This window comes from Dermacentor andersoni, chromosome 10 (genome assembly GCF_023375885.2).
Source record: "Dermacentor andersoni chromosome 10, qqDerAnde1_hic_scaffold, whole genome shotgun sequence".
Classification (NCBI taxonomy): Eukaryota; Metazoa; Arthropoda; class Arachnida; order Ixodida; family Ixodidae; genus Dermacentor; species Dermacentor andersoni.
Window position 1 is genome coordinate 53064162 of NC_092823.1, and position 26215 is coordinate 53090376.

General features: G+C 47.3%; 2 protein-coding genes across 2 annotated transcripts in view; both read left to right on the plus strand.

The window, feature by feature from the left end:
* LOC129388282 (chymotrypsinogen A-like) overlaps window positions 1-26215 on the plus strand; it is a 61015-nt gene that overhangs the window by 30452 nt on the left and 4348 nt on the right. The gene's annotated exons all lie outside the window — the stretch shown is intronic.
* Window positions 3613-19980, plus strand: LOC140213675 (uncharacterized). The gene is made up of 2 exons (XM_072284926.1): window positions 3613-4664; window positions 19856-19980. The coding sequence occupies exons 1-2, from the start codon at window positions 3632-3634 to the stop codon at window positions 19978-19980; spliced, it is 1158 nt and encodes a 385-aa protein (XP_072141027.1). The 5' UTR covers window positions 3613-3631.

A 26215-nucleotide genomic window follows, 5' to 3' on the forward strand; every position in this document is an offset into this window, starting at 1 on the left:
TGTGAATGGAGGTGAGTAGGCACCGTAGCCGATGTCTCGTGCAGTCCGAAGCCGCTACCGCTCTGGTAACCTGGACTACATCATGATGCGCAGCTTTGGCGTAGGTATCCGCCTCCTCGTTACTGGCTACCCCGACATGTGAGGGCAGCCAGTGGAAGGATATGGGGATTCCGGCTGTGGCTAAAGCCGTTAACTTGGCAAGCTGCAGCACCACTGTTAGTCCTGCCCGCCGTGAGTTGATGAGGGCCTGGAGCGCTGGCTTGAGTCGCACACCACCGCCACCGGCTGCTGGGGAGGGTGCTCAGCAAGGAGTTCGGCAGCCAGGTTCAGCCCCGCGGGCTCATCTGCAGTAGAGCTTCCTGTAAACGGGAGCCTACACTGCCTGTGAGAGGCGAGAGTTGGAACTGTGCATGCCGCTGCTGCCGACCCGCTGGGGAGGACCGAACTATCCGTGAGCACCAGCAGGTGTCCTTCCAACTCATCCTGGAGCTTGCAGGCGGCCGCCTGCTGCAGGGCTGCGGCTCGTGTTCTCCGCTTGGCTATCCCCTTGACGGAGAGGTGCACGTCCGCGGGTCCGTGATGGGGAGGAGGAAGAGCCACTGCCACAGGTAGTTGGGGAACTGTCTCCTCATAGAGGCGACATAGGCTACCCATACGTGAAGCCGGCAGGCTCCAGAGGCGGTCTAGGAGAACCTGGCCGTCTGGTACACCATGTAGCCTGTCAATATGCCCCAGTCCCCGTTGCAACATGAGTAGTGACAGTGGCCATTCGCCGGCCCCAGACACTGTTGCGGCGATCTTGGAGTGCCTTGGAAGCCCCATGATATTTCTGATGACCGTCCTGTGCAGAACCTCTAGTTGTCCTTTCCTGGTATGCGTCAGGGAATCCAGCGGCAGGGTATACAACAATGATGATATTGCTGCAGCCTTGTTCAGGCGCCGGGCCCACTTGGTGGAACATCCTCGACTCGTTCAAGGAGTTGGCCCACGGCTGCATGTACTCGGCGCACCTTAGCGCTGAGGGCCTTATTAGCCGGTATTCACGTCAGCCGGTGGTCTATGGCAAGGCCAAGGTGCGTCCCTCTCTGCTTCCACGGAAAGTGTTCGGTGCCGATTCTCAACTGGTGTACGCTGAGGCGGGAGGCAGCCCTCGGGTGTATCAGAAAGGGCCTCCGTCTTTGTAGGAGAGACGGTTAAGCCGATGAGCCTGAAGAATGTTGTCACCGCGTCCAGGATCCCCTGCACTGATCTCCGGACGGCTTGAAGGCATCGCCTTGGACTCCGAACCCAGAGTGCCACATCATCAGCGTAGATGGAGCACTGTGTGCGGTACCGGGTGTCTCCCGGTAGTGCGGCTGGCAGACCTGCCAGGGCTGAATTGAACAGAAACGGGCTCAGCAGCGATCCCTGTGGTACGCCGGTGGCGATTGCTCGAGGGACGCTGAGCGCCTGGCACACTGGTACTCGAACGTTCTTCACGCAAGAAAGGCAGAGACAAAGCGTCTGAGACTGCCAGTGATCCAGAGGATATCTAAAGAGGTCTGGATGACCTCGTGGGGCAGGCTGTCAAAGGCACTCTGTACGTCAACCAGCACGAGAAGGGCCATGTCGCCATTGTTCTTTGCATCCTCCACTGTGGCCACGACGTCGGCGATGGAGTCAGCAGTGCAGCGGTGGCGCGTGAAGCCGGTCTGCTGCTCCGGGAAGTAGTGCGCCTGCGCGGAGATCCACTCCATGCGTGCCAGAACAATCCTCCCCATAACCTTACAGGCGGCAGAGGTGAGAGACACTGGCCTGTACGAGTAGGGTGCCGCCGCTGGTTTCCGTGGCTTAAGGACTGGCGCCACCCGCGCGGTGAGTCAGCTGTCTGGGAGAGCCCCAGTGCGCCAGATGGTGTTGAAGTACTCCAGGACACGATCTTGCTCTGCATCTTCCAGGTTCCGAAGCATCTGGAACGTGATTCCATCCACTCATGGAGCGCTCCGTCGCTTGCTTTGTCGTAGGGCGGCCCTCAGTTCATGCACCCGGATGAGCTCGCAGCAAAGAACATTAATCTGCTCAATCACCCATTCCTGGATGGTGACTTACAGGTTCCAGAACCACCGTGTAATTATCAGGCACACTGTTGTGAGCGAGTCCTGAATAAATTTCATCACCTGACGTGTTAGAGCACCGCTATTAACCCCACACCACACGTGCAAGCTCGCGTCTAAGCGTCTTGCGCCTGCCATGTCTGGCGAGGTATGCCATCCATAAAGACGCGCGATAGCGCTAGTTCTGAGGGCTGACCCATAGAGGCCTTGGAAGGCGCCACTTGGTAATTTGTTACTGACAGTGTTTCAATATGCTTCTCTATCTATACGCGTAATAGTAGCATTTTTACAACTGGTATGTAAGCGTAATAAGGAAAGATTAAGCGCTTTCTTGGATATAAAGCTGCTGCGCTGAGAGTTGATTGTACCGCGCCGTAGCTGAGTAGCCAGGCGGGACGACGCGGGGAAGCGCAAGCGCGCCATAAAGCCCGGAATACATGGAGCGTTCTTGAGGCGATTTTTGCCTCACGGTGCCGATTTGACGCCCGGCGTCGAGAAAAACGCCCGCTGCCGCCGATCAGGACCGGCTAGATTTTGACGCGGCGCGCAAGCGTCTGACGCTACCAGAAGTGCCTGTCGGAGTCACTTCCGTCTGTTTTCGGCGGGAGCGGCCAGCCGTCTCACCGTTCCTTGCTGTCCTTTGAACACTTCGCGCGCGTGCGCTGGTCAGCACCATGGCTACGTCGGCGAAAGCATACCTGGTAATGTGTATAGACGTATTAGTGGGGTATTTATTGCATAATTTATTAATTATAACACTAGCAAACAACATCAGCATTGTGGGTTCATTTAGTGGTAGCCAAAACATTTTTGCCTTGTCTGGCCACACTGCAGCGGCGTTCGCCGCTCGTACGCCTCATGTAGCCTAGCCGGCGTCCCGCCAGAGCGTTTTCTTTTTTTGGCGCGCGATTATCGCAGGAGAAATACAAGGCGCCCCGCATCGGACGTGGTGAGCGTGGAGCAACGCAGCATTCGACGCGGCAACGAAACGTGCGCCAGAGCAAGCGGAACGAACCAGAGAACTCGGTGTCTCGGAGGGGGAAACGATGCACCTCAGCCAAACGTCGTGATTGGCACGGGCAGAGAGGTAGACAGATAGCGATCTAAAGAAAGGAGGACACTCGATTCTGCAACCCGTGAGGGAGCAAGGCGAAGCGCCGTCAGGGGAGAGGGAGTCCGGGCCGCGACGCACCTCGCACCGGTCCCCGCACAGCCCCAATGCGCGCGTGGCGCGCCACCTGTCGGGGCAGAGCCGTACATTGAGATGAGGGGGTCTTCTGTGTTTGCCGCAAGATGGATCTGCGTGTGCGGAAAGTGCAGAAGAAATGTAGCGGAAACGCACTTCGCTACTCGTGTAACTGCGACTTCTGTAAGTTACATGCTCATAATTACGGATATACACCGCAGTATAGCTTTCTACAGCTCGTTTCTAAGGCAGCACCGCATTCACTTGAGGCGCTTTTGTACCGCTTTGAAGCATCGAACTTGTGGCTGAGTGGAGAAAGAAGAAGACGGCGTTCCGAACGGTCGCTTTTTTCATGTTCTCCGCTCCAAAGGTTTTATCGGCCCCTGGCCGAGGTGCTGCTCAGGCTTCAGCCAGCAGCAATGACTACCGTGTTGTGTTACCCCGTCTTCCTACCGGTAAGCTGGTTGCGGACTCCGTTTTCCTGCATGCTGACTTAAGTGGTCGACCGTACAGAGCCCAAGACTTCAGAGACGCCCTTCGGAACGTTATTGACCTGAAGGAAATAAGTTCCATCGGACAATTTCAGATGTCGCACGTGTGGATGGTGACGTGCAAATCATCAATTACAAAATCAAAGCTAGTCACGTGCGGAGAATTATCCGTAAAAGGTAGACGCTGCCTCGTTATTGACCCCGAGCCCACGGAAGTAAAAATGAAGCTTTTATGGCTTCCTGAGCGTTTGGAAGACGATTACATTCGAGATGGGCTCCAGGCTTACGGGAAAGTGAAGTCCATATCAGTAGAAAGCTGGAGAGTATCGGAAATGGAGCAAATGCGTACCCTCAATCGTGACGTGGTGTTGACTCTTGCCGATGGAGTCGGCGTGGGCGACGTTCCACATCGGCTACACGTTTGTGGAGTGCAGAGCCTTGTATTGGTCCCAGGCCGGCCCCCGCTTTGTCTCCGCTGTAACAAGGTTGGACACATTCGTCGAAACTGCAGAACCCCACGTTGTGAAGCCTGCCGACGCTTTGGTCACACAGATGAAGAATGTGTTGTGACATACGCCGACAAGTTACGGCACAGGACAAGGCCTCCAGAAGAAAGCTTGCAGGAACACATAATGGATGTTACTGAGGTTCTTGATGCAACGGGAGACGTTCCCTCTTGCGCGGATACCAGCTGTGCCAGTAAGACCCCTCTACATGTTAAAGAGAATGACATCGCAGATCTGCCCGTGGAAAAGGAAAGTACCAAAGAGAAAGAAGCGCCCGCTACCACGCAGCCAGTTGCCGCCCAGCCAGCGAATGAGACAGCCGCTGATGACTCATCTGCTGCACCGAAGCACCTCAACACGTGCGCTGTGCTGGCAGAGGACAACCGAAGTAGCGCGGATACGTCAATTCCGAAGCGCCGTGCGACTAACAGATCAGAGTCAAGCACGGACAGCGAGACGGCCAGTACCACAAGAAAAGCACGTCGGCGCAAAACATCGACACATTCAGGAAAGTGCCGGCGATCACGGTCCAGGAGGCCTGGTGAGAGTTCGGAGGCAGCCTCGCCGTTAACCTCTAGGACCGACCGCATAGAGAATCAAGTCTAAATAGTGGGTAGTCACCATGGCCCTGTCCCAGCAACTTCTCTTCGCAACTTTGAACGTGCGAGGCCTTAGGTCTTTGCAGAAACAGGCGCAGCTTCGCCGGCTTTTGTCTAGGAAGCGCCTCGACTTCGTCGCCGTGCAGGAGACGAAGATTGAGAGTGATGACGAGACAGAAAGGGCTTTGCGACCTTTTCTGTCTGAATATAACGTCTGCGTTTCACACGCTCTTGGTTTATCCGCGGGCTGTTTCCTGTTTCTGAAAAAGAGCCTATTTTGTTCAGCACTTAGTTACCATGTAGACACTGAAGGTCGATATATATGTTGTGATTTTGTGTTGCAGGGTGTGCCATGGCGATTAGTCAACGTCTATGCATTTAATGACGCTGCAAAACGAATTGTCTTCTTTGATACTGTGCGTAGTCTAATGGACTGTGATCGTAGCATTGTGTTAATGGGAGATTTCAATTGTGTATGTGATCCGTGCGATCGAAGCGGCATTAACACTCAGCGGGACAGGAGTGGTGAAGTTTTATCTAACCTATTAGAAAGTGCAGGGCTCATTGATATAGGAGTGTCGGGACAGGGAGCTCGCTCTTATACATGAATTCAAGGTCGCTCTTATGCCCGCCTTGATCGGATTTATGTTTCTTCATCCCTCTTCTCCCGGGAACTGTCCTGCACTACTATCCCAGTTTCGTTCTCTGATCATTGCATGGTTATCGCAAAAATTGGTGAGAAATCTGTAACTAATTTCCGACCACAGTGGGCACTCTGGAAGCTTAACTCTGAGCTCCTAAATGATCAGGAATTTATTAATCGCGTGCGCATGACCCTAAAAAATTCTCTTTCTACTGACTTGCCGTTATTTGCAGCTTGGGAACTCTTTAAACAAGAGGTTCAGTGGCTATAGAAATTGGATCGCTGAAAGCATTCCATAGAAAGAATGAAGAAACAATACTTCTTAAAAGCCTACACAACCTTTATCAGATGGAATGCGAAATGCCAGGCACACACATTGTTGACATAGAAAATCTTAAATGTGAGTTGCAAAAGTATGACGCACTGCGTTACAGAGGTGCGCGATTTCGATCTCGAAACATGCGCGCTCTGCAATCTGAGCAACCAACACGTCAAGCTTTACTTGACGAGCGACGTCACGCTGTTTCCAAAGTAATTCCGGAAATATACTCCGAAGGTAGTCTTCTAACAAATACTAATGACATAATTTCTCAGTTCGAAACTTTCTACACTATGTTGTTTAGTGCCCCTCCGGATGATCACGATGCAAAAGTTTTAGAGAGTTTTGTATCTCTTGTAAAACCATTACAGGATGATGAATGTGCAGTTATGAGTGGTAGCCTTACGATCCAAGAAATTGAACTAGCTATTGATCAGCTGCCTATGTCGAAAACACCCGGCCCTCATGGACTTTCCTGTGAATTTTACAAAGCTTTCAAACCAATTATCAGCCCCATATTATTGGACATTTTTATTACAAGTTTAGAGGTAGACGCCCTTCCGCAATCTTTTTGCAAAACCCACACAGTTTTAATTCCAAAAAGTGCAGATAAGGAGAAACTGCGTTCTGTTGAAAGCTACCGACCAATCACATTGTCAAACGTGGATTATAAAACTTTTGCAAAAGTTTTATCGAATAGATTGCAATTTGCGATGTCAATTCTCATTGGTTCCCATCAGACGTGTGGAATTAGGGGCCTATCCATTCAAACCAACATACATATCGCCCGTACACTCCTTCAATACTGTTACGGTTCCACTGAGCAGCTTGCAATGCTCCAGGTAGACCTTGCTAAAGCTTTTGATCGTGTCAGTCACTCCTATTTATTTACTCTTCTGGAGCATGCCAATGTTGGCTCCGTTGTGCTTAAAGGCGTTAAGCTTTGTTATACGTGTTGTACTACTCGTTTAGTTATTAATGGCCAACTCTCTAAACCCGTTTCCGTTTGCTCTTCGGTAAAACAAGGCTGCCCTATGTCCCCATTACTATTCGCCCTTTATCTGGAACCGCTATGCTTAAGTGTTATTCAGTCGAGTTACATCCATGGCTTCAATATACTGGGTCATGAAGTAAAAGTCTTCGCTTATGCAGATGATTTAGCGTTCTTCTGCACGGATAAGTCGAGTGTTGAAAAGGTAGTATCAACAATAGAGGAATTTGGCAGCGTATCAGGAGCACGAATGAACTCCGCAAAAAGCTTAGGCTTATGGTTTGGCTCATGGTGCTATACACCAGAACAGTTTGCAGGCGTTAATTGGACCGGTGTCCCGCCAAAGTATCTCGGCGTGCCGCTAGACGCATATAAATTAAGCGCACACTATTGGAAAGAACAAGTTTCGGCCCTGCAAAGTTACGCCCAGACATTCGTTCCACACCGACTTTCTATTTTTGGGAAAGCCGAGGCCTGCAATAAGTTCTTGGCAACAAAAATTTACTATGTATTGCAAGTTATACATTGTGCCAGGCTCTACATCCAACGCTTTCACCGAATCTTTGCAACCTTGGTATGGTCTTCAACTTTTGAGCCCATGAGGCGAGACAATATTTTCAGGCCCGTTAGTGAAGGTGGGCTGGGTTTAGTGCATCTTTATGTGCGGCAAATAGTGTCTCGTTTCTTCTTTTTTCGCGATACATCGCATCCTATACTTCGGTCATTCATGCAAGTCACACTTGTTAATGCGTTACCCGACTTAATTGTTTCTTCGAATTTTTCTTCGCGTTTATGCTTGTGGGGATTCATGCAAGAAGTTTACTTGGCGATTCGTTTACTGACAGTTCGGTTTTCCACTGAATACTTGTACTCTGCGTCGCGTAAAACGTTATACAAAGATCTATTGTGCATGCTTTTTCCGCCTCCATTTTACCGGTCACTATACATTCAATGGCCAGGTCACGATGTTCTAAAGCGAGTTCGTAAAATGTATGTATCCCCTTGCTGCAAAACGTTCTTTTATAAACTTCATAGTGAAACCATACCGGTTAAAACATGGCTACAGAAAAAGGGTATCTTTGTGTCTTCTGTTAACTGTCGCCTTTGTGACGTGCCACAGACGATTGAACATTGTTTTATTAGCTGCACTGACGCCATACTATTTTGGGATGTCCTCCAACGGACTTTACAAAAAGACTTTGACATCAACGCTCATACTGTGCGATACCTGCTGCCGACCGCTGATAATAGTGCCCCTTTTGATATGTTTTTTCTCATCGGAATGCACAGTTTGTGGAAAACGCGAATGATGGACAGAAACGCCGAAACGGTTGTACCTACAAGGGTGGATTTCATCCAAATGACCCTACACCTAAAGCAGGTTTATGATGAACTTGATACCCAGCCGGACTTGTACCCCATTTTGGTGAGGTGCCTATCCTTACCACCCTTCTAAAGTGGAACCACATTTCTACCCACAGTATGCACGATGCCTTTTCTCTGAGTGACTTTCAGTGTGCTCTCCATTCTCTGACTATGCACAACTGGTGAATATCGGGTGGTTGCTACTGTAATAAATACCATGAAAGGAAGGAAAAAAAAAAGAACTTGTGGCTGAGTGGTAGCGTCTCCGTCTCACATTCCGGAGACCGTGGTTCGATTCCCACCCAGCCCATCTTCGAAGTTCTTTTTTATTCATGAAGTGCCTGCCGGGATTTATCGCTCCCGGCCAACGCCGCCGATGCTGACATCGACACTGACGACACCGGCTTTTCTGCGACACGAGCTCCTTAACGCTGTCGCGTTAAAACGACCCATGTAGCCCCCGCTAAATAGAAGAGCTGTTCACCAATATCGCGCCGTGCTTGGGCGTGTACGAGCCGTGGCGCACTGTCTGGGCGTGCGTGGGCGCGTGGACGCGAGCTGGCGCACGTACGCAAGCGCACGTGTGGTCTGGGCCTTGGGCGCCCATTGCTGCGGCTCGCGTCGGCTTGAGGGAGCGCACGAGCAGCGGGAAGGATGGAAGAGAGAACGGGGAGCGCAGCGGCGGCTAAAAGACGCAAGGAGGAAAGCGGAGGAGAAGCGCGCAGCGGAGCTATGGGAGGGAAAGCCGAGGTAGACGGCATGTCGAAAGCCTGAGAGAAAAAGCGTAGTGCGGCGGGGATGGCAACGAGATGGCGCCAGAGTAGCGCGAGTCGTATGGGAAGTCTGTCCACGGCGGCTTCTGTGGATCGCGACCACGCGCTGCCTCTCGCGACCTGCAGGTTAGCTAGCAGTCACGCTCCACTTCACTCTGTTTGCAACGTGCCGCACGATACAGAATGTCCGCGCCAGCCAATATATCACCAAATGAACACACGTACAGAGCAGCGATTAAATTTTGCATTAGGGTGTATCGTTTTCGTCGGTGAATTTTCGTAGCCAGCCACCCATTATATATACACGAACATTTTTAACCGCCGTGGTTGCTTAGGAGCTATGAAGTTGGTTTGCTAAGCACGAGGCCGCGGGATCGAATTCCGGCCACGGCGGCCGCATTTTGATGGGGCCGAAATGCGAAAACACCCGTGTACTTAGATTTGGGTGCACGTTAGAGAACCTCAGGCGGTCAAAATTTCCAGAGTGCCCCACTACGGCGTGTCTCATAATCAGAGTGTTTTTGGCATTCGAAACCAATAATTTGTGTTTAACGAACGTGTTGCATTTTGCGCGCATTTTTGAAATGCAACCGCATCGGCCGTGATTGAACCTTGGAGCTGAAACTTGGCAGGGCAACCCCACAGACAAGGGGTTACCTCTACGGATTGTTCTGTTATGCCGTATGGGCACTCTACAAAGCAGCGTTTTAAGAAGACTGCAAAACATTGTCATTTATTTTTTTTTTTTCATGCGTAAAAAGTTGACAAGTCGCGTGCAGAGGCCCCCAAAAAAGCGAAGGCCAACGTTAGAAGGGTTCCACTGCAACGTTTAACAACTGTTATGGCAATTGCGAATGTCGTACTAATTTCGTGTGCTCTGTAATCTGACTTGCACGATGCAGAGTGTATATCGGTCACACGGTACAATGTGCTGTGTTTACGTTCATTGGCCCGTGCACAAAGCTCCCTGCAGTGTGTTTCGACCTCACTTGTGTGCAGTCACTACAGCTACCCGTTGTTGGCGCATGACTTCTGTAGCACCAACACAATTGCAAGGCTCATGGATCAGTGCCGGCCGGAAATTATTGCTTTCTGGATATCTTAAGAGAAACGTGTGCTTGTTGCTTGAATTGCTTGACTTTGAATTGCACGTGTGTGTTACGGAATTTCTTGACCAGTTTTATTGTCTCTTTGTTAGCCTATTGTACCTCTGTGTCAATGTCACTTTCATCTTGTTTTGCTGCCTATTCTAGGTTTTTTTTCCTAGTAAATAGGTCCCGTTTTATGGCTACTCAACTTCGTCATGTGCAAGAGTGGTGGTGCTGGTGAAAAACTCAATTTTCAGTTGGAACTTGCCAGTCGTTGCATTTGCCACATTTGTCATCCTTTTGCAGAACTATTATAATACATACATATGTTGCAGATTTTTTTATGAGAAATCTGAGATATATAAGATACCGATTATATCATAGCAATTACTCAAAATAATTATATTACTTAAGAGACGAACATGTCAGATTTCTGTAGGATTCGTGGGTACTCTTTTCTACGCAACAAAATGCAAATTGTGATTAAGGATCATCAGCAGCAGCAGCAAGAGCAGCAGGAGTAGCCCATTCTATGTGCACTGCAGGATGAAGGACTCTCCCTGCGCTCTCCAATTATCCCTGTCCTGCGCCAACCGATTGCAACTAGCGCCCGCGAATTTCCTAATTTGAACGCCTCGCCTAGTCTTCTGCCGTCCTCGCTAGCGCTTCCTGTATCATGGCACCCATTCTCTAACCTTAATGGTCCAACGGTTATCTAACTTGCGGGTTACATGACCTGCCCAGCTCTATTTTATTTCTCTTAATTTATCTATGTTTATTTATTTACAGACACTGCAGCCCAGAAAGGCTATTGCAGGAGTGGGTGAATACAGTATGTCGCAAATACAAATCACAATACAAAAGAACCATATTGGAGAACATGGCCAAAGGCAACTCAGTAGCTTACTCAAATTTTTATATGGTAAACAATGGGTTGGAATCAGGCATGTCATTCCAGAGTTCAATTGTCCTAGGAAAAAACTGTATTTAAAGCTGTTGGTGCGAGCAAAAAAGACCAATTAGTTTAAGTGATTGCTGTTTCTCGTGATTATGGGCTTTGCACGGGTCATATATGCATTAGGGGAAGCATAATGTGAAGAGTAAAATAGAAAGTGTAGAAGTTTCAGATAATAAATGTGACGACGGTGGGATAGAGCGGTTAATCCGAGCATATGCATATGAGATGACGCTGAAATCATTGTCATAGCGGCCGTATATGAAGCGAACCGTCTTTTTATGAACAGATTCAATTTTGTGATTGTCCAAAATTTTTTAAGGGTTCAATATGGTAGCCGCATATTCACGAATAGGTCTTACAAGTGTTTTGTATCTAATGAGATTGGTTTCTTTCGGGGCAACAAGTAGGCTTCGGGACAGCTAACCGAGTTCTTTTAGTGCTTTATTTTCTGAACAGGATAACCTTGGAGTGGAAAGTAGGCCTAAACACCTATATTCATATGCGCGCTACAGTAAAGTACATGTATTGGAGCAATTGAAATATGAGCAATTAGCATGCTTGTGAAAGGACATGACGACTGTTTTTTCAAGTTAATGTTCATTTGCCAGAGTTCGCACCATTCACAAAAACTTAAGAAAGATTGATTCAGAGTTATGACCGTTAGGTGTAGAAATGACATTGTAGAGAACGCAGTCGTCAGCGTATAGCCGAATTTTTACCTAAACAGCGTTTAGAATGGCGTTAATGTAAAGCAGGAAAAGTAATGGCCCTCAAATAGAAACTTGGGGTACCCCGGAAGATACTGATGCGTCGGGGGAGTTAAATGAAATAAAAGAAACATACTGTGAATGAATATAAAGAAATATACGGATGCACTGAACAAGAACAGGCTTCGTTCATGTAATAAGTTAAGGATGTGGTTCAGTATCAAATGCTTTGGAGAAATCAATGAAGACCGCATCTACTTGGTGACCTAAATAAAGAGCAACACTGATGTCATGTGGGAGTTTAGTTAATTCAGTCACTGTTCTAAAACCACTAGAAATAGAACGCTGAGCGCTGCACAAAATGTTTTTAGACTCGAGAAAATTGATAATGTGTTTATAAATTATGTGTTCAAGGAGTTTGCATGCCTGAGAAGTGAAAGAAATGGGCCTATAATTTAGAAAGGATTGTTTCCGCCCAGATTTGAACAATGGAATTACTCTAGCCCGTTTCCATGAACAAGGAACTGTACAAGTAGGCAGTGATTTCTCAAAAATTAATGGGAGGTATTGACAGGTCCAAAGCGCAAAACTGTGAAGGAACACATTGTTGACATTGTTTGGCCTGCAGCCTTTCTTCGTGTCAAGATTTAAAGTGTGGTTCAGGACTCCTTGCTTACATATTGTAGCATGGTTAATTACCCAGGAAATATTAGTTGTGGCGAAGGGAGGAATTTCGCCATCGTCCGGCGTAAATACTAACTGAAAATATTAATTGAATGCTGTAGCTATAGCGCCAGCATCGCTTATTTCGGAATCATCGAATAGAAATATCTGGGTGGTATTTTGCATGGACGAAATTGAACTCCAAAATTTTCGTGGGTTATTTTTAAGAAATTAGGTAGAGTGAACTCATAATGGAAGTTCTTAGCTGTATCAATTTTTTTACGAAGTTCGTCCGTCCTAGAGCGGAACTGGGCATTTATTTCGGCGTTCACGTGACGCTTCCGACGTGCTCTGGCTACTCGACGCTTCAATTGCAGTATTTCTCTTGTCACCCCAGGAAGGTCAATTTTTTTGTTTTTTTTGTTTTTAATGGCACGCAGCGCTCAATGCAAGTGTGAACAATGTTTTTGAAATGGAATACTACAGCATTGATGTCACTGGTTGTGCATAACCGGGAGGATCTGTTGAATGAAGTGCTTAATGCAGGAAGTATGGACGCATCATTTCCATGATTATACATGTAAAAACTCGTACATTTATAGTAGTGCCTTGAAACTGAAAGATTAATAGTAGCAATAAGAGCGTTGTGATCGGAAATACCGTCTGTAATCTCACACTGAAATCCAATTGTAAAGAGCGGGGCATTTAGGAAAATCAAATGTAGTATGGCGGACTCTCTAGTAGGATCAGACACAATTTGTTTCAATCCAAAGAATAGTGAAAATTCAAGCAACTCTCGAAAGAATGTCAATTAGAATATCGGCTCTTTAGCTATATACACCCTTTAGTCCTTTAGCTATCTGATCGAAACCGCTCTCGTTCTCGCTTAATTCTAGTGTTTTCTACCATATCTGAACAACCCATGCCGAAACCTTTATTTCATCGATTTACGCAGAAGGAGCAAGATGAAATAAAAATTTGAAATGCAGATATCGCGGTGCAGAATGAAATCAGAAGACATTTTCAAACTTTTAGTAAACAAAAGTGCTTTCGGGGAGAAAATAATTGCGAAAACGAAGCGTTGCGATAACTATTACGTGAAAACTGCATTTCTCAGCTTATTAAGACTTCCTGAATACGTAAAGCTTAGACAATGTAGACAGCTACAAATATTTTGGCGTAATTATTATATTGAACATGAAGGGTAACCAGGAGTTGCACATGAAGAGTTCAAACAGAATAATGGTTTCCGTATGCAAGCCTTGCGGAATTGAGCATTTTAAATACTTCTCCCTGTACTCAAACATTTCGTCCACCCGCTTTTACAGTACAGGTCAGTCATTTGAGACCTGTTGCAACATGGTGACATGACATGAACAAAAACAAATATTGCAATAACAGCGAGTAGTTGTATTCATTTGTCTGATATGCGAAACGTGGTGCAATGCAGAAAGCGCTAGAGCTGGATACAACGCATACATGGTGGTATAAGGAATTGTTGAAGTGAATATAATTGCTTCATAATGACAAGGTTCACATGTAGAAAACACAATGAGCCGCTTAGTCAAAGCTCTGCCGTGTTTAACCACGGAGTTAAAATATTAAAACGACCCGGTGCATAGAAATCCATGTAGAGAGTCACATTGTAGCGAAACTTTTAGTCAATAGACAGAACTGCTTACCTGAGCACGCAACTGTGAGATCGACTCGTTTTCAGAATTTAAAAAAAGAGGAAGAACATTTGCCGAACTAACTTATTTTCCATTCTCATTCAATGGGCAATTTTTCGTTCCACACACATGCAGCTTTCTTATATCCACCGTTTGTTTAGTACAAATAGCATCTGCGAAACCCAAGCGAGGTAATGAAAATTGGCAATCATTGCCTGCGTTGAAAATATACCGAGTGCTTTTGTTCTTGTGGACCACCTTTTTCATAAAAAGAGTCATATCTAGGCCCCTGACGTTGTTATATGTACGCTGCAACGCTAAACAGACAGAGAAAATAATACTGTTAACTATAAATTCACAGATAAATATGATATGATATGAAAAGTCACTATTGTAGTCTATGTCAGCGCTGATATCGCACGCCTACTTGTGAAATTGAAGCCGTGGGGTAGTAAAGTGATGTCGGCTTAGCAACCGCTGTCCAAGTAGCACTACTGTCGAGATATCAGTCACCAATTTTTGGTAAAAAAATGCGTCGGCGTCCCTGGTAAGATCGTCCTAATCTGATAGAACCATGCTTTTAGAAAACTTAACTGGAGTGTCCATGTCTTTATTTGGATATACAAAGCAGGGCTCGTTAGAAGGTTCCTGCTAAGCAAGGGTAACTTCGTATTTCCTCGACTTGAATTTTCCAAATAAAGCGTGTACAATGAAGTTAATAAACAAAGAATATCTGTTAGAGTTTCCTTAATTTTTCCAGGTTACAGGTACATATTTTTCCTGCTTATGTCCACTTATCTATGTAGCCTATAAAAAAAAGCCTGCCTTGGCCTGGGTATGCCAGTTCCACAAAAAATGAATGAAAACTCCTCGGGGAGTTTTCTAAGTATGCGTAAGCCTTGTGCCATTTATTTGCTCCTCTCCACGCGCAGCCCAGTCTCATTATCATTGTTAAGAAACTTGATGAACCGACAACCGACAGTGCTGGAGCCACACAGACGTTAGCGGACAGCGGCGCCAAGCACGCTGATGACGTTCTGATCATTATGAGCAGTTATCGCTCTTTAGCGCCTTATCCGTCCGCATCGAACCAGTGACCAAACGTACTCGGGCGGCAGCTTCGTAAGGCAGCAACACGCAAGCCGCACTTTGAAAGGGATCTGCCATGCCGACAAAGAGTTCCGTTGCCTGATAGCTTCCCGCACAGTGTTCTCGCGGCTTATTTAGTGTTGGAAGAGTGACGCGCGGGCTCACATCTTGAAAAGCACCTGCAAAAGCGGGAGAGCTCCTTGAGCGCTTTGTTCTCGCCGCTTCGTCACCATTGAAGCGAGAGGCTGCACGAAGGTGAATACGCCCCCTGCTGCGGACGCTATTGGCGGCGAGGATTTACGGAATCGCCATCTGTCGGAAGCACCTCTCTTGCATAGTATGAGGGATCACGCGACGCGCTCCTCATAGGTTTCGCTTACGGCGCTCAATAAAAACAGCACGCGGCAGCCCTTCTGGACATTTATGTAGGTACTCTCAAAACGAGGGAAGTTTTTGACTGTCGATATAATAATCTTGCCCGTACAAAACAAAATTATTGAGAAGACGTTGAAATACCGTTGGTCAATGTTGAGTTTGTCATTCAGGAATTATTCAGTTTGTTGGAGAATTGTCGGGTTGAGATTGAAGGCTCTTGAATATTGGCCACTGAAATTTAATTGAAACACCATTGGGTATCTCAATGTTCAATGATTGTTAAGTTGCCATTGAAAATCCGTTATGCTTAGACGGCCCGTTGTGTTCGTTTTGTTGAATGGTAGTTGAGTTACCATTGATTCTGCGTTGAACTGACGTTTTGAGTGGTAGTTCTGTTGACCTGTTTTCGAGTTATTATTGCCACAGCACTGAAAAGTACATTGTAGCCCAGTTGAGATGGTATTGAGATTTCAGAAGTCGCTATTGAAATATGATTGACGTTTTGTTGGGCTAGTGGATTTTTATTCATATATTGAAATTGCTTTGCTGTTCACACTTGCATGCCCCGGTGCCTCCTAATAACTTTCCCAAACACAAACAAATGCAAATGAGAGACTGATCAATTTGAAGTACCGTTATTTACACTAAAGGTGCGTGTACATGAAACATTATTACAGCACATAAGGCGCCACTACATCGAACCTGGAGACATAGGCTAGTACCTACAGAACTCTAGCAGTGTAAATACATCTGAAAAACCTATACACATGAATTCAATCAAAACGATCATTCTGGTCTTCACTTTCGACTTAAGTTTATGACTAGAAGGCAAAGCGACTCAAAAGGCAAGGCTTAAGCATACCCTTGTAACAATCAACTTTGAACACATGAACACTTGAAGCTGCTTGCGCGTGAATACACAAAAGACATCTGAATATGTTACATTAAAATGTTTTGCACACTAACACATCACAGGAAGAGCTACGGCTGACTGTCAGAAGGCAAAATAACAGAATTGAAACTAATGACTTCACGTAAATATATATAAGCTTTAGAACACGTCTTTCATCGCAATTAAAATTTAATGAAGCACCAAAGTAGACTTGCTTGAGCATTTTGCCTTCAAAATGTATATATTTTAAGGTTGCCCAATTATGTTTTAATATAATTGCGAGTTTGTTGGTGGTATTTCCTCAATTTGGTGCGCTCAGTTTCAAGTAATTTTTCTGCACTTGCACAAAGCTAATTAGAGCACTTTTTGGGGCCTTGTTTCCTATACCCAGCAACTAAGTGGTACCTCAGTGAGTAACGAGATAAGGCAAGGCTAATACCTTGAACGATAAGAGAAAAAATAAATATTTAGCACAGAAAATTGGTAGTAACACACAGCTCACAGAATTCCAAACAGCCAAATAAATGGTCGCCTGCACTTGCAGTATCAAGTACTCCAGGAATAGTCAAAAAGGATGAGAAAAGGTTCCAATGACAGGAGAGCCAGATTGGTGAGACACTGAAAAACTCAAATAAATGCGTATACGAAACACCAATGACCTCGATTGCGCAGGTAAAATGTTATTAAAATGCTGCCAGAATCTTATTGTATAAAATACATAAAAGTTGCATAAAATTGGGACAAAGTAGTAACAAAGACGGAGGGATATGCAGCACCCGCGTTGAAAAAATTTACAAGTGATATACATGCATATTTACGCTCACGACAATTTTTTCTCCAATATATACAAAAAGAACACATGCACTTACCTCATAAAAAAGTTCCTGCGCCTGGAGAATGCAGCACAGTACAAAGCAGCGTCACGAAAACCGAAACGTAGAGCTTAGTATGTTTAAAAACTACGAATGCTTGCATACCTACAAACAGGCATGTGACACATCATGCCTTGAATGGATGGAATTAATAAATCTTACACACAAAGGAAGTTACTATCACTCTTATTGGCTTCCTCAGGGGACTCCTTGAAGTTGAACTAGAAAAATGTACATCAGTGTTAAAGACAAAAAGAATATAATACCCTATAGCGTTCTTCCTGGAATAAACAGCGCAAATAACTTCATGTATCAATTCTATGGACACTTCGCCGATTTCGGTGACAATTTATATTTGACAACGGCCCAAACACAGACGAGAAGGATGAATTAAGGTAGGAACACACATGAATGCTGACTCAACTAGAAGTTTATTCGTGAAGACAAAGATTTTAAACACACTGGCCAACTTCACAAAGAAAAAGCCATAGATACGCAGCAGAAACAGCCCGGCACAACAAAAAGGGACCGAAAGACGGCCTGTAGAGTAAACATGTGCGTCAATAACTAACAAAAACATGAAAACTGAAAGGTTTGTCCTGTAAGTGATATTACCTAGAACTACTGCTGCAATTCTTTCGCAGGGTCACAGAAATCTTGCTTATGAATTTTTCTTCGTCATCAATGGAATGGAATGGAAAACTTTATTGGTTCTTTAAGATATTAGCGAGTTGAGGACGAAGTCTTCATTCTTGAAAACTTTGGGTCCTCTTCAGCCTTGGGTGGGCCCCTAGTCCAGGGCACCACTGAGTCGGGCCACCTCGCTTGCGTGTGCTATGAGGGCCCTTTGGACCCCTAGCTCGCAGCTGGTGAGCCGGCTCTCCCATTGCTCCGCACTTGGTGTTGTATGTTCGCGGAATGTCTTGTTTCTCTCGCATTCCCATGTGATGTGATATAGTGTTGGCCTTGCTCCGCACCACAAGCATACGGCGCAATATTGTGTGGGGAACATCCTGCTTAGTATGTAAAGATTTGGAAAGGAACCCGTCTGCAGTCTACGCCATCCTGCGGCTTCCTCCTTCGTCAACGCTTTGTGTGGTGGGGGGTATTGGAATCTTCGCCCCCTATATAGGTTTAGCAGCTCTGAATAACTGTCCCCGCAGTAGTCTGAGGCTTTCCCGGGGGGACTGAGGTGCCCGCTCGGATGGTGAAGCCTCGAGCTAAGCTGTCCGCCGCTTCATTGCCCTGAATCCCTGCGTGGCTTGGTATCCAGATTATGTTGTGTGTAGGTTGTCCTTCATAGAGCGGTGCTCTACTAAAGATCTTGAGTGCCGTGCTGCTTATTCTACCCCTGATATAGTTTCGGCACGCCTCTTGTGAGTCTGTCAGGATGTTGAGGGATTTTCTTATCCTGTATCCTTCCTCTGCTGCCAGTGCAACAGCTATTTCCTCTGCTTCGGTTATGTCTGATACCGCTACCGTGAGATTCGTAATTAGTTTGCTTTGATTATTAGCTACTACCGCTACTGCGTGTTTCCTGTGTCCTTTTGGATAGAGGGAAGCATCTGTGTAGACTGTGTTGTCTCTCTGCCCCATCGTTCTTTCGTAGAATTCTGACCTAGCCTGTCGCCTGCTGGTATGGAGATTGGGGTCCATATTGCGGGGGACAGGTTGTATACGTAGTTTCTTCCTTAGCAGGTCCGGTATTATTGCCCTACTACTTTGCGGTTTTTCTATTTCCCAACCCAACTTTGTCAGGAGCGCCCTTCCTGTTGTGTTACTGAGCCTTCGCGCTTGTGCCTTGAGCTGGCATTCTTTTAGTTCTTCAAACGTGTTGCTGATTCCCAGTTGCATCAGCTTGTCATTGGATGTGTTTCTTGGGAGATGAAGGGCTGTTTTGTATGCCTTCCGAAGGATTGCTTCGGCTTGTTCTCTTTCGGCTTTGATGGTTACATGGTACGGCAGGGAGTATGTGACCCGGCTGACCACCAGGCTGTTGACCAGCCTGAGGGTATCTTCCTCTTTCATGCCGTATCTCTTGTGCGCAACTCTGCTGATCATGCGGCCCACTTGTCCAGCTGCTGTACTCAGCAGGCAGAGGGGGTGGCTGCACCTCCGGCTGCCCTGCAGCCACATGCCGAGGATCCTTATCATTTTCTGTTCCGGAATGTTTTGGCCTTCGATTTTTACTTCGAGTGGGGCATCTGTTGGGTGCCTTCCCACTCTGAGGAGCTCAGACTTCTCCGTGGAGCATCTGAGGCCTCTTTGCTGCGTATATTCCTCGATGCAAGCGGCGGCTTTCTGTAGCGCTTCTTGCTTGTTCCCTAGTGATCCTTCGGTGGTCCAGATGGTTATGTCATCTGCATATATGGCATGACTGATGCCTTGGACTTCGTTGAGCTTCTTCGCAAGGTTGACCATGGCAATGTTAAAAAGTATCGGCGAAATTACCGAGCCCTGCGGAGTGCCCTTGCATGGCGTTTGAAAGGTGCCGCTCCGCAGGTCTCCGAGGCCTACTGTCGCTGTTCTATCTGTGAGGAAGCTTCTGACATAGGCGTGTACTTTCTTCCCGCAGTTGGTAGTGTTGAGTCCTTCCATAATGGCGGCGTGGGATACGTTATCAAAGGCCCCTTTGATATCAATGGCCATGACGACGTTGTCCCCGTTTTTCGGCATTGGTTCGAGTACCTCTTCTTTTAGTTGTAGCAGGATGTCTTGGGTGGATAGGTTTGCCCGGAAGCCGAACATGGTGTTGGGGTACCACCCTTCATCTTCTAGGTGCGTTTGGATTCGTCGGGTCACAATTTTCTCAAACAGCTTGCCGAGGCACGATGTGAGCGAGATTGGTCTGAGGTTTTCAATATGTAGTTTCTTGCCGGGCTTGGGAATCATGACCACCACGGCGTGTTTCCACTCCGATGGGACTGTTCCGTCTTCCCATAATTTGTTGAGGTAGATGTTGAGTTGGTCTACTGCTTCTTCACTTAGGTTTCGTATTAGCGAGTTGCGAATCTTGTCCGCCCCTGCCGCCGTGTTCTTCGTGGTTGCTCGTATGGCTTCGACAACTTCTTCCCTTGTGATGGGCCGGTCTGTTGTGGGGTTCTCCTCTCCTTGGTAGTCGCCTTGATAGCATTCCACCGAGTCTTTCCCATAGCATTTTTCTCGTACTGCTTAGAGTAGCTGGTCTTCGGTCCCTTCATATTGGTGAATTAGTCTCTGAATAGATTTGCTGCTTTATGTTTTGCTTTTGCTTGGGTCCATTAGTGTTCTGCGGATCTGCCACGTTCTAGCTGTACCGAGGGTGCCATTCAGTGAGGTACTAAACTGTTGCCACCCCTGTCTCGCTAGCTGCTTTGCATATTCCTCCGCTTGCTGTGTTATTTCAGCAATTTTCTTCTTTAGTTTCCGATTAAGTTTTTGGCGCTTCCAGCGCTTGGTTAGGCCCCGTCGTGCCTCCCATAGTCTGAGGAGTCGCTTGTCCACTTCCGGCGCTTGTTCTGTTCGATCTACCTCTTTGGTGTAGAGGTCCCTGATTTGCTGGAGTTGTTGGCTCCATTCTTCTACTGAAGTTATATCCCCTTTTAGCTGTTTGCAGTGGATTCGGAAGGCGTCCCAGTCTGTTAGGGTTGCCTTACCAATTTTCCTCTTGATGCCTTCTGCTTCCGTGCTGATCCTAATGATGTAGTGATCGCTTCCCAGATTTTCTTGCAAGTTTTCCCATGTCGCTTGCTTGGCGCCCCTGACAAAAGTTAGGTCGGGACATGTGTCCACACTGACGCTATTCCCCTGTCTAGTAGCTTGGCCCTCATTTGTGAGTAGTTCGCATCCTATGTTTTCTGCTGCTGTACAGATGCTGCGTCCCTTTTTGTCTTCAATTCTGCTGCCCCATTGCGGGCTTTTTGCGTTAAAATCCCCGGCTATTATCAGGGTGTTCTGTCCCGCTAGCTTTTTTGCTTCTGTAAAGAGTTTAATGGTCTCCCCTATTTTTAGGTGGGCTGTATAGATTAACTATGAAGGTACTTTTAGCTTTCCGCTTCCTCTTGGGGATTATCTCGGTTACTATGTGTTCGAGCTGTGTATTCTCGAATTCTTTGTGTGCAATGGTGGTGATCTTGTTGCTAATTAGAGTAGCTGTTCGTCCGTTCTCCTGACAAGTCTATCCTCTCAGGGCTGGAATATAGTTTGTCTCTTGTAAAAGTATTAGATCTGGTGGGGTTCCTCCAGTGCTAATGAGCTGCTGTAGGAGCCCTTGTTTGCGCTTGTAGCTCCTGCAGTTCCATTGCCATATCTCTAGCTGGTTTTGTCCTGCCATGTTGATGTATTAGAGTTTGCGTTCGTTCCCTGGGATTCTGATCCGAACCTGCGCTCATTGTAGAGCCGGTCTCTGGCGTCGTTTACAGTTTTCTGTGTGTTTTGATTCCTTACATAATTTCGAAAGCTCTGATCTTGCATGGCTATCTTTTGATTTAGCTGCTGCATTTGCTGTTGCATTTGCTGTATCATTGTTTTCAAATCGTCTATTGGGGAGATTCCCCCTTCGTTAGTCTGTAAGCTTCCTACGCTCTGCTGCGGGGGTGAGGATGGCCTGACAGGCGGAAAACCTGCTTTTCGCGTCTCTTGTATTTCTGCTATTAGTTCACTTAATTGGTTTTTGAGTTGCCTGTTTTCCTCACGGGTCTGTTCCTGTTCCCTCTTAAGATTATTAATTTCGGCAGTAAGCCTTTTTTCGTTTTCTGTTTGTGTGTTTGTGTTGTTACTGTTATGCGGAGCAAAAAGCGTCTTGGGAGGGCCGGCTCCCCAGCTCACCTTAACTCCGCCGCTCTTCTTCTGTTGCTTCGGCTTCGCCCAGGTCTGCTGACCGCCCAGGGTTGGGTAGGACTCGTTCCGCTCCCGGCTCCGGTCTTGGTCTCGGCTGCCACTGCGGCCCCGGCTGCGGTTCCTCGACTCGCTCCGGTAGTCGCGTCGCTTCTCCTGGTCTTCGTTCCGGAACCAGCGTGGGCACCGCGCTCCGCCTCTGCTTCGGCTGCGGCCGCGTCATTGCTGACCCTGGGGTCCACATCGTAGTTCGCTTGTTGTCTTTAAACGTTGCTTGCAGTCCTTTGTACCAGCTGCGTGGGGCTCCCCACACAGCTGGCACTTGGGTGTGCATTGATGGTGTTCCTTTGGATCCTTTTGGCCACACTGCGTGCAGGTCTTGATCCCGGGAGTCGGGCAGACGTCTGACCGGTGTCCCTGCTGACAGCAGATGTAGCAGATCTGTCTCGTTGGTCTGTAGGGATAGCACCACATTTCTCCCCCATAGTACAGAACTTGCTTGGGGAGGGTGGGGCCATCGAAGGTGATGACGGCAGTGCTCGACCGCCCTAGCATTCTTGCCGCGAAAATCTTCACACCCTGCGTTCGGGTTCGTAGGTTTGTCTCGAGCTCTTTGGCAGGGGTTCCCGGGTCCACCCCGTGGATTACCCCGCGCAGCGTTCCTTCCGGCGCCGCCACGTGTGCGTTGATGTCGTAGCTGTGCTCTCCAAACTTCAGCTGCGTAATGCGTCTAATTTGTTGAGCAGCGCTTTCGTTGTCGGTGCTTATAATAATGATGTTGGAACCTGTGTGGAGTCGGATAATAAGGTCTTCTGCCTTGCATCCATGTCCGGTGGCTGCAACCACCGCCCGCGCCACTTGGTGCGTCTGCAGGTTCTTCACTGCTAGTCCCTTGGGCCTCAGGACTATTTTTAAGTATCACTTGGTTAGGCTGGTAAACATTCTCACGAACAAAAGTAAATGCCTCCCCTCAAAAGGTAGCCCATCTTTTACTACTAAACGCCCGAGCAAATCGAAAGTAAGCCTTCACAGCGTCCATGCGGCAGCTAGTACACAACATTTGAAAAGATTGGTTGCGCTTTCTAGACGATCACAAGGAAGAAGACAGGACAGGCGCAAACTAACAACTGAGGTTTATTAGAGGAAAACACTTAAATATCAGACCATGCCAGCGCAGGCGCATCAGGGTATCAGCAGCAGAAAAGTAGAAAAAACACAAAATCAGAAAGAACCAATGGCGTGGCTCAGCTAAACATATCTAGGAAACGTGCCTCCCTATTGTAAAGCATGACCGATGTGTCACTGATGCATGCTTGTCCTTTTTTTTATATATAATATGCCTCTAGACGTTCTCGTGCTTTTTCGTTATTGCACTTGCGCAGGATCTTGACCTGGTTGAGCAGAGGCCTGCACTTATGGTTAAGATCTGCCTGCACAACCAGGTTAAGATCCTGCGCAAGTGGATTACCCCGCAATACCCCGCAAGTGCAATAACGAAAAAGCACGAGAACTTCTAGAGGCATATTATATAAAAAAAAGGGACAAGCATGCATCAGTGACACATCGGTCACGCTTTACAATAGGGAGGCACGTTTCCTAGATAATATGTTTAGCTGAGCCACTCCATTGGTTTTTTTTTTTTATTTTGTGTTTTTTCTACTTTTCTGCTGCTGATACCCTGATGCGCCTGCGCTGGCATGGTCTGATATTTAAGTGTTTTCCTCGAATAAACCTCAGTTGTTAGTTTGCGCCTGTCCTGTCTTCTTCCTTGTGATCTTGTAGAAAGCGCAACCAATCTTTCCAAATACAATGAACCAACTTGCCCAACAACGCATTCTGTTAAGCACACAACAGAGCAGTACAAAAAATTGTTGAATATCCCACTTGATAGAGAGTGGCAACACAGATACGAGCTTGCTAGTGGATCAGTCACATATCAACGGGTGTCTTGCACGACGCCAAGGTGCTCTTAACGTAGAACACTCTAGCACCTGGGCATTTGCTGCATGCGTAACCTGTGAGAAGGGAATGCAGACAGAAAATGAGATTACGTGGATTAAGAATCTGCCACACACTGCACATAACTACACATGAAATAGAAGTATGCACTATACTGGCAAGTAAAAATTTGCGACTCTTTACGAGTGCCGTCGAGAAAAGGAAGAAATGGGTTGCTACGGTAAATGTTAGCTAAGACACGCACAGCCATGTTTCACAGCGGGGAGAATTATTCCCGGCTCTCGCAGAATCAAAGACCACGCGACAGTGCGTAGCCGATACCAAGGAGATATCGAACCTTTGGGTACAAGTCCATCAGAAAGAATGACCTAAAGATACGCCGAGAGCGATACGAGCGTTAGCGTGCCTGTACGAGCGAGAACATGTACCGCTTCTTTGAAGCTAACCGCTCCGGCGTGGCTCCCATCATCCCACTTGATTTGTGTGCAGAACGTCGCGTACACGCCCTTGCGCGTTTTGCGCGGTAGCGTCTGCACAGAGAGCTACCTTCATGCACGCGTCATTCTTCGCCGCGCAAACGATGCTCCAGTGCGATGCTTAGCTCGAGGCGACAACGCGCCGATTGGCGCTCCTTTCGCTTCTGCAAGCAACGCACATTCGGATCTGTCCAACTCAAAGAGGCAGCTGACACCGGTGGCTTGTTTCCGTTATCGCCTATTAAAATTGTACAGTACTTCAACGGCAACCCGCCGCGCCAGATAAAGACGCCTACCGCGATAGTTTTGGCGGTGATAGGCGATAAGGCGAGCCCGTTGCCGGCTGTGTTCTTTGCCGACGTCGTCACCACACCTCTGTTCATTTGCGCTGTGCATCCTTGTACAGTCACCGCGCGGAGGCTGTGACTAATCGGTTGGCCGTTCTCCGCAAATCCCAAAGAGGAGAAATATATTTTGCGGTGGGGGGGGCGCCGCATCATTAGCCGAAGCCTAAATCGGGGCGCGCTTAACCGCTACGGCACAAAAGGTGATCGCACTTACCGTATGGTATACGATGAGCCACTACGGATTTTTAAAAAAGTAATTCTGACGTCCTACGTGCCAAACCAACGATCTGATTATGAAGCAGGTCGTAGTTGGGGTCTCCGTATCAATTTTGACTTCCTGGAAATTTTTATGTGCATACAATGCACAATGCACGAGCGTTTTTGCATTCCGCTCCTTTGGAATGCGGTCGCTGCAAGGATCGTATCCACGACCTCGTGCGCCAAATTGACACGGCGGTCGCCATAGTTACGAAATGCGTAAAAGTGAAGTGCAACGCTGCCTTCCGGTACGAGTGTGGTACAAGCGTAGCACAGCTGCACACCTGCTGCACAATTATTTGTCGCGGTTGTCGTAAGCTCGTAGTACCTGCCTAAATACCTTGAAAGGCAGCGCGCCTCTCACGTATCGGAACGCGATAACAAGCGCTTAGGCGGCCCACGTGAGCCCCCATGAAAGATGACGTGGCTACTGTACAAAATTATCACTGCGCAGAGAAGCCGATCCTTATGTTCCAATTGTGTTCTCTCATACAAATTAAGGAAACGTTATTAGACAGGAACAAATGAAGCAATGCAATTTAAAGCACGTGGGGCGCCGCTGCCTCTTCGCCTACCATTGTTTCAAACGAAGTGGCGGCGGCGAGAGTTAGTAACGCGCGCTTTTGCTTCGGGGCATGCGGTTTGCTTGAAGAAAGTGAACGGTGTGCTTAACATCTCACGCTTGTCAATGTCAAAATAGAAAAAAGGCTACGTGCCCCAACAAAACGAGGTTACTTACCTATCTGCAGAAGTTCGGCTGCAACTGTTTCGGGGTGCCTTCGCTCCAACAGGCATCATGACCTCTGCCGCGAAACCCACCAAAACAACCAGGCTCGCACATCAGACGAAGAATAGTAGCTGGCTGAGCCAACGACTTCAACGGGTAAACGTCCCACTTATCGTCGTAAAAGCACTTCACTAAAATGAGCGTCATGATGTCCGAAAAGAAAAGAAAACTATTTTCATCAAAAAGCACGAGGCGTGTACCACCGCACAACTGCAACCAAGTAACTGAGTCCGAAAGCCGTTTACAGCTTCGCTATCGTATTGAGTTATGAAACCTTTCAAGCACAAAATAAC

Bases quoted from the DNA above. Each gene is read 5' to 3' on its own strand.
- LOC140213675 (XM_072284926.1), top strand. From the start codon at position 3,632: ATGTTCTCCGCTCCAAAGGTTTTATCGGCCCCTGGCCGAGGTGCTGCT. The intron at 4,665-19,855 runs GTAGCGCGGATA...TTCTTCCCGCAG, and splicing joins GCTGGCAGAGGACAACCGAA to TTGGTAGTGTTGAGTCCTTC.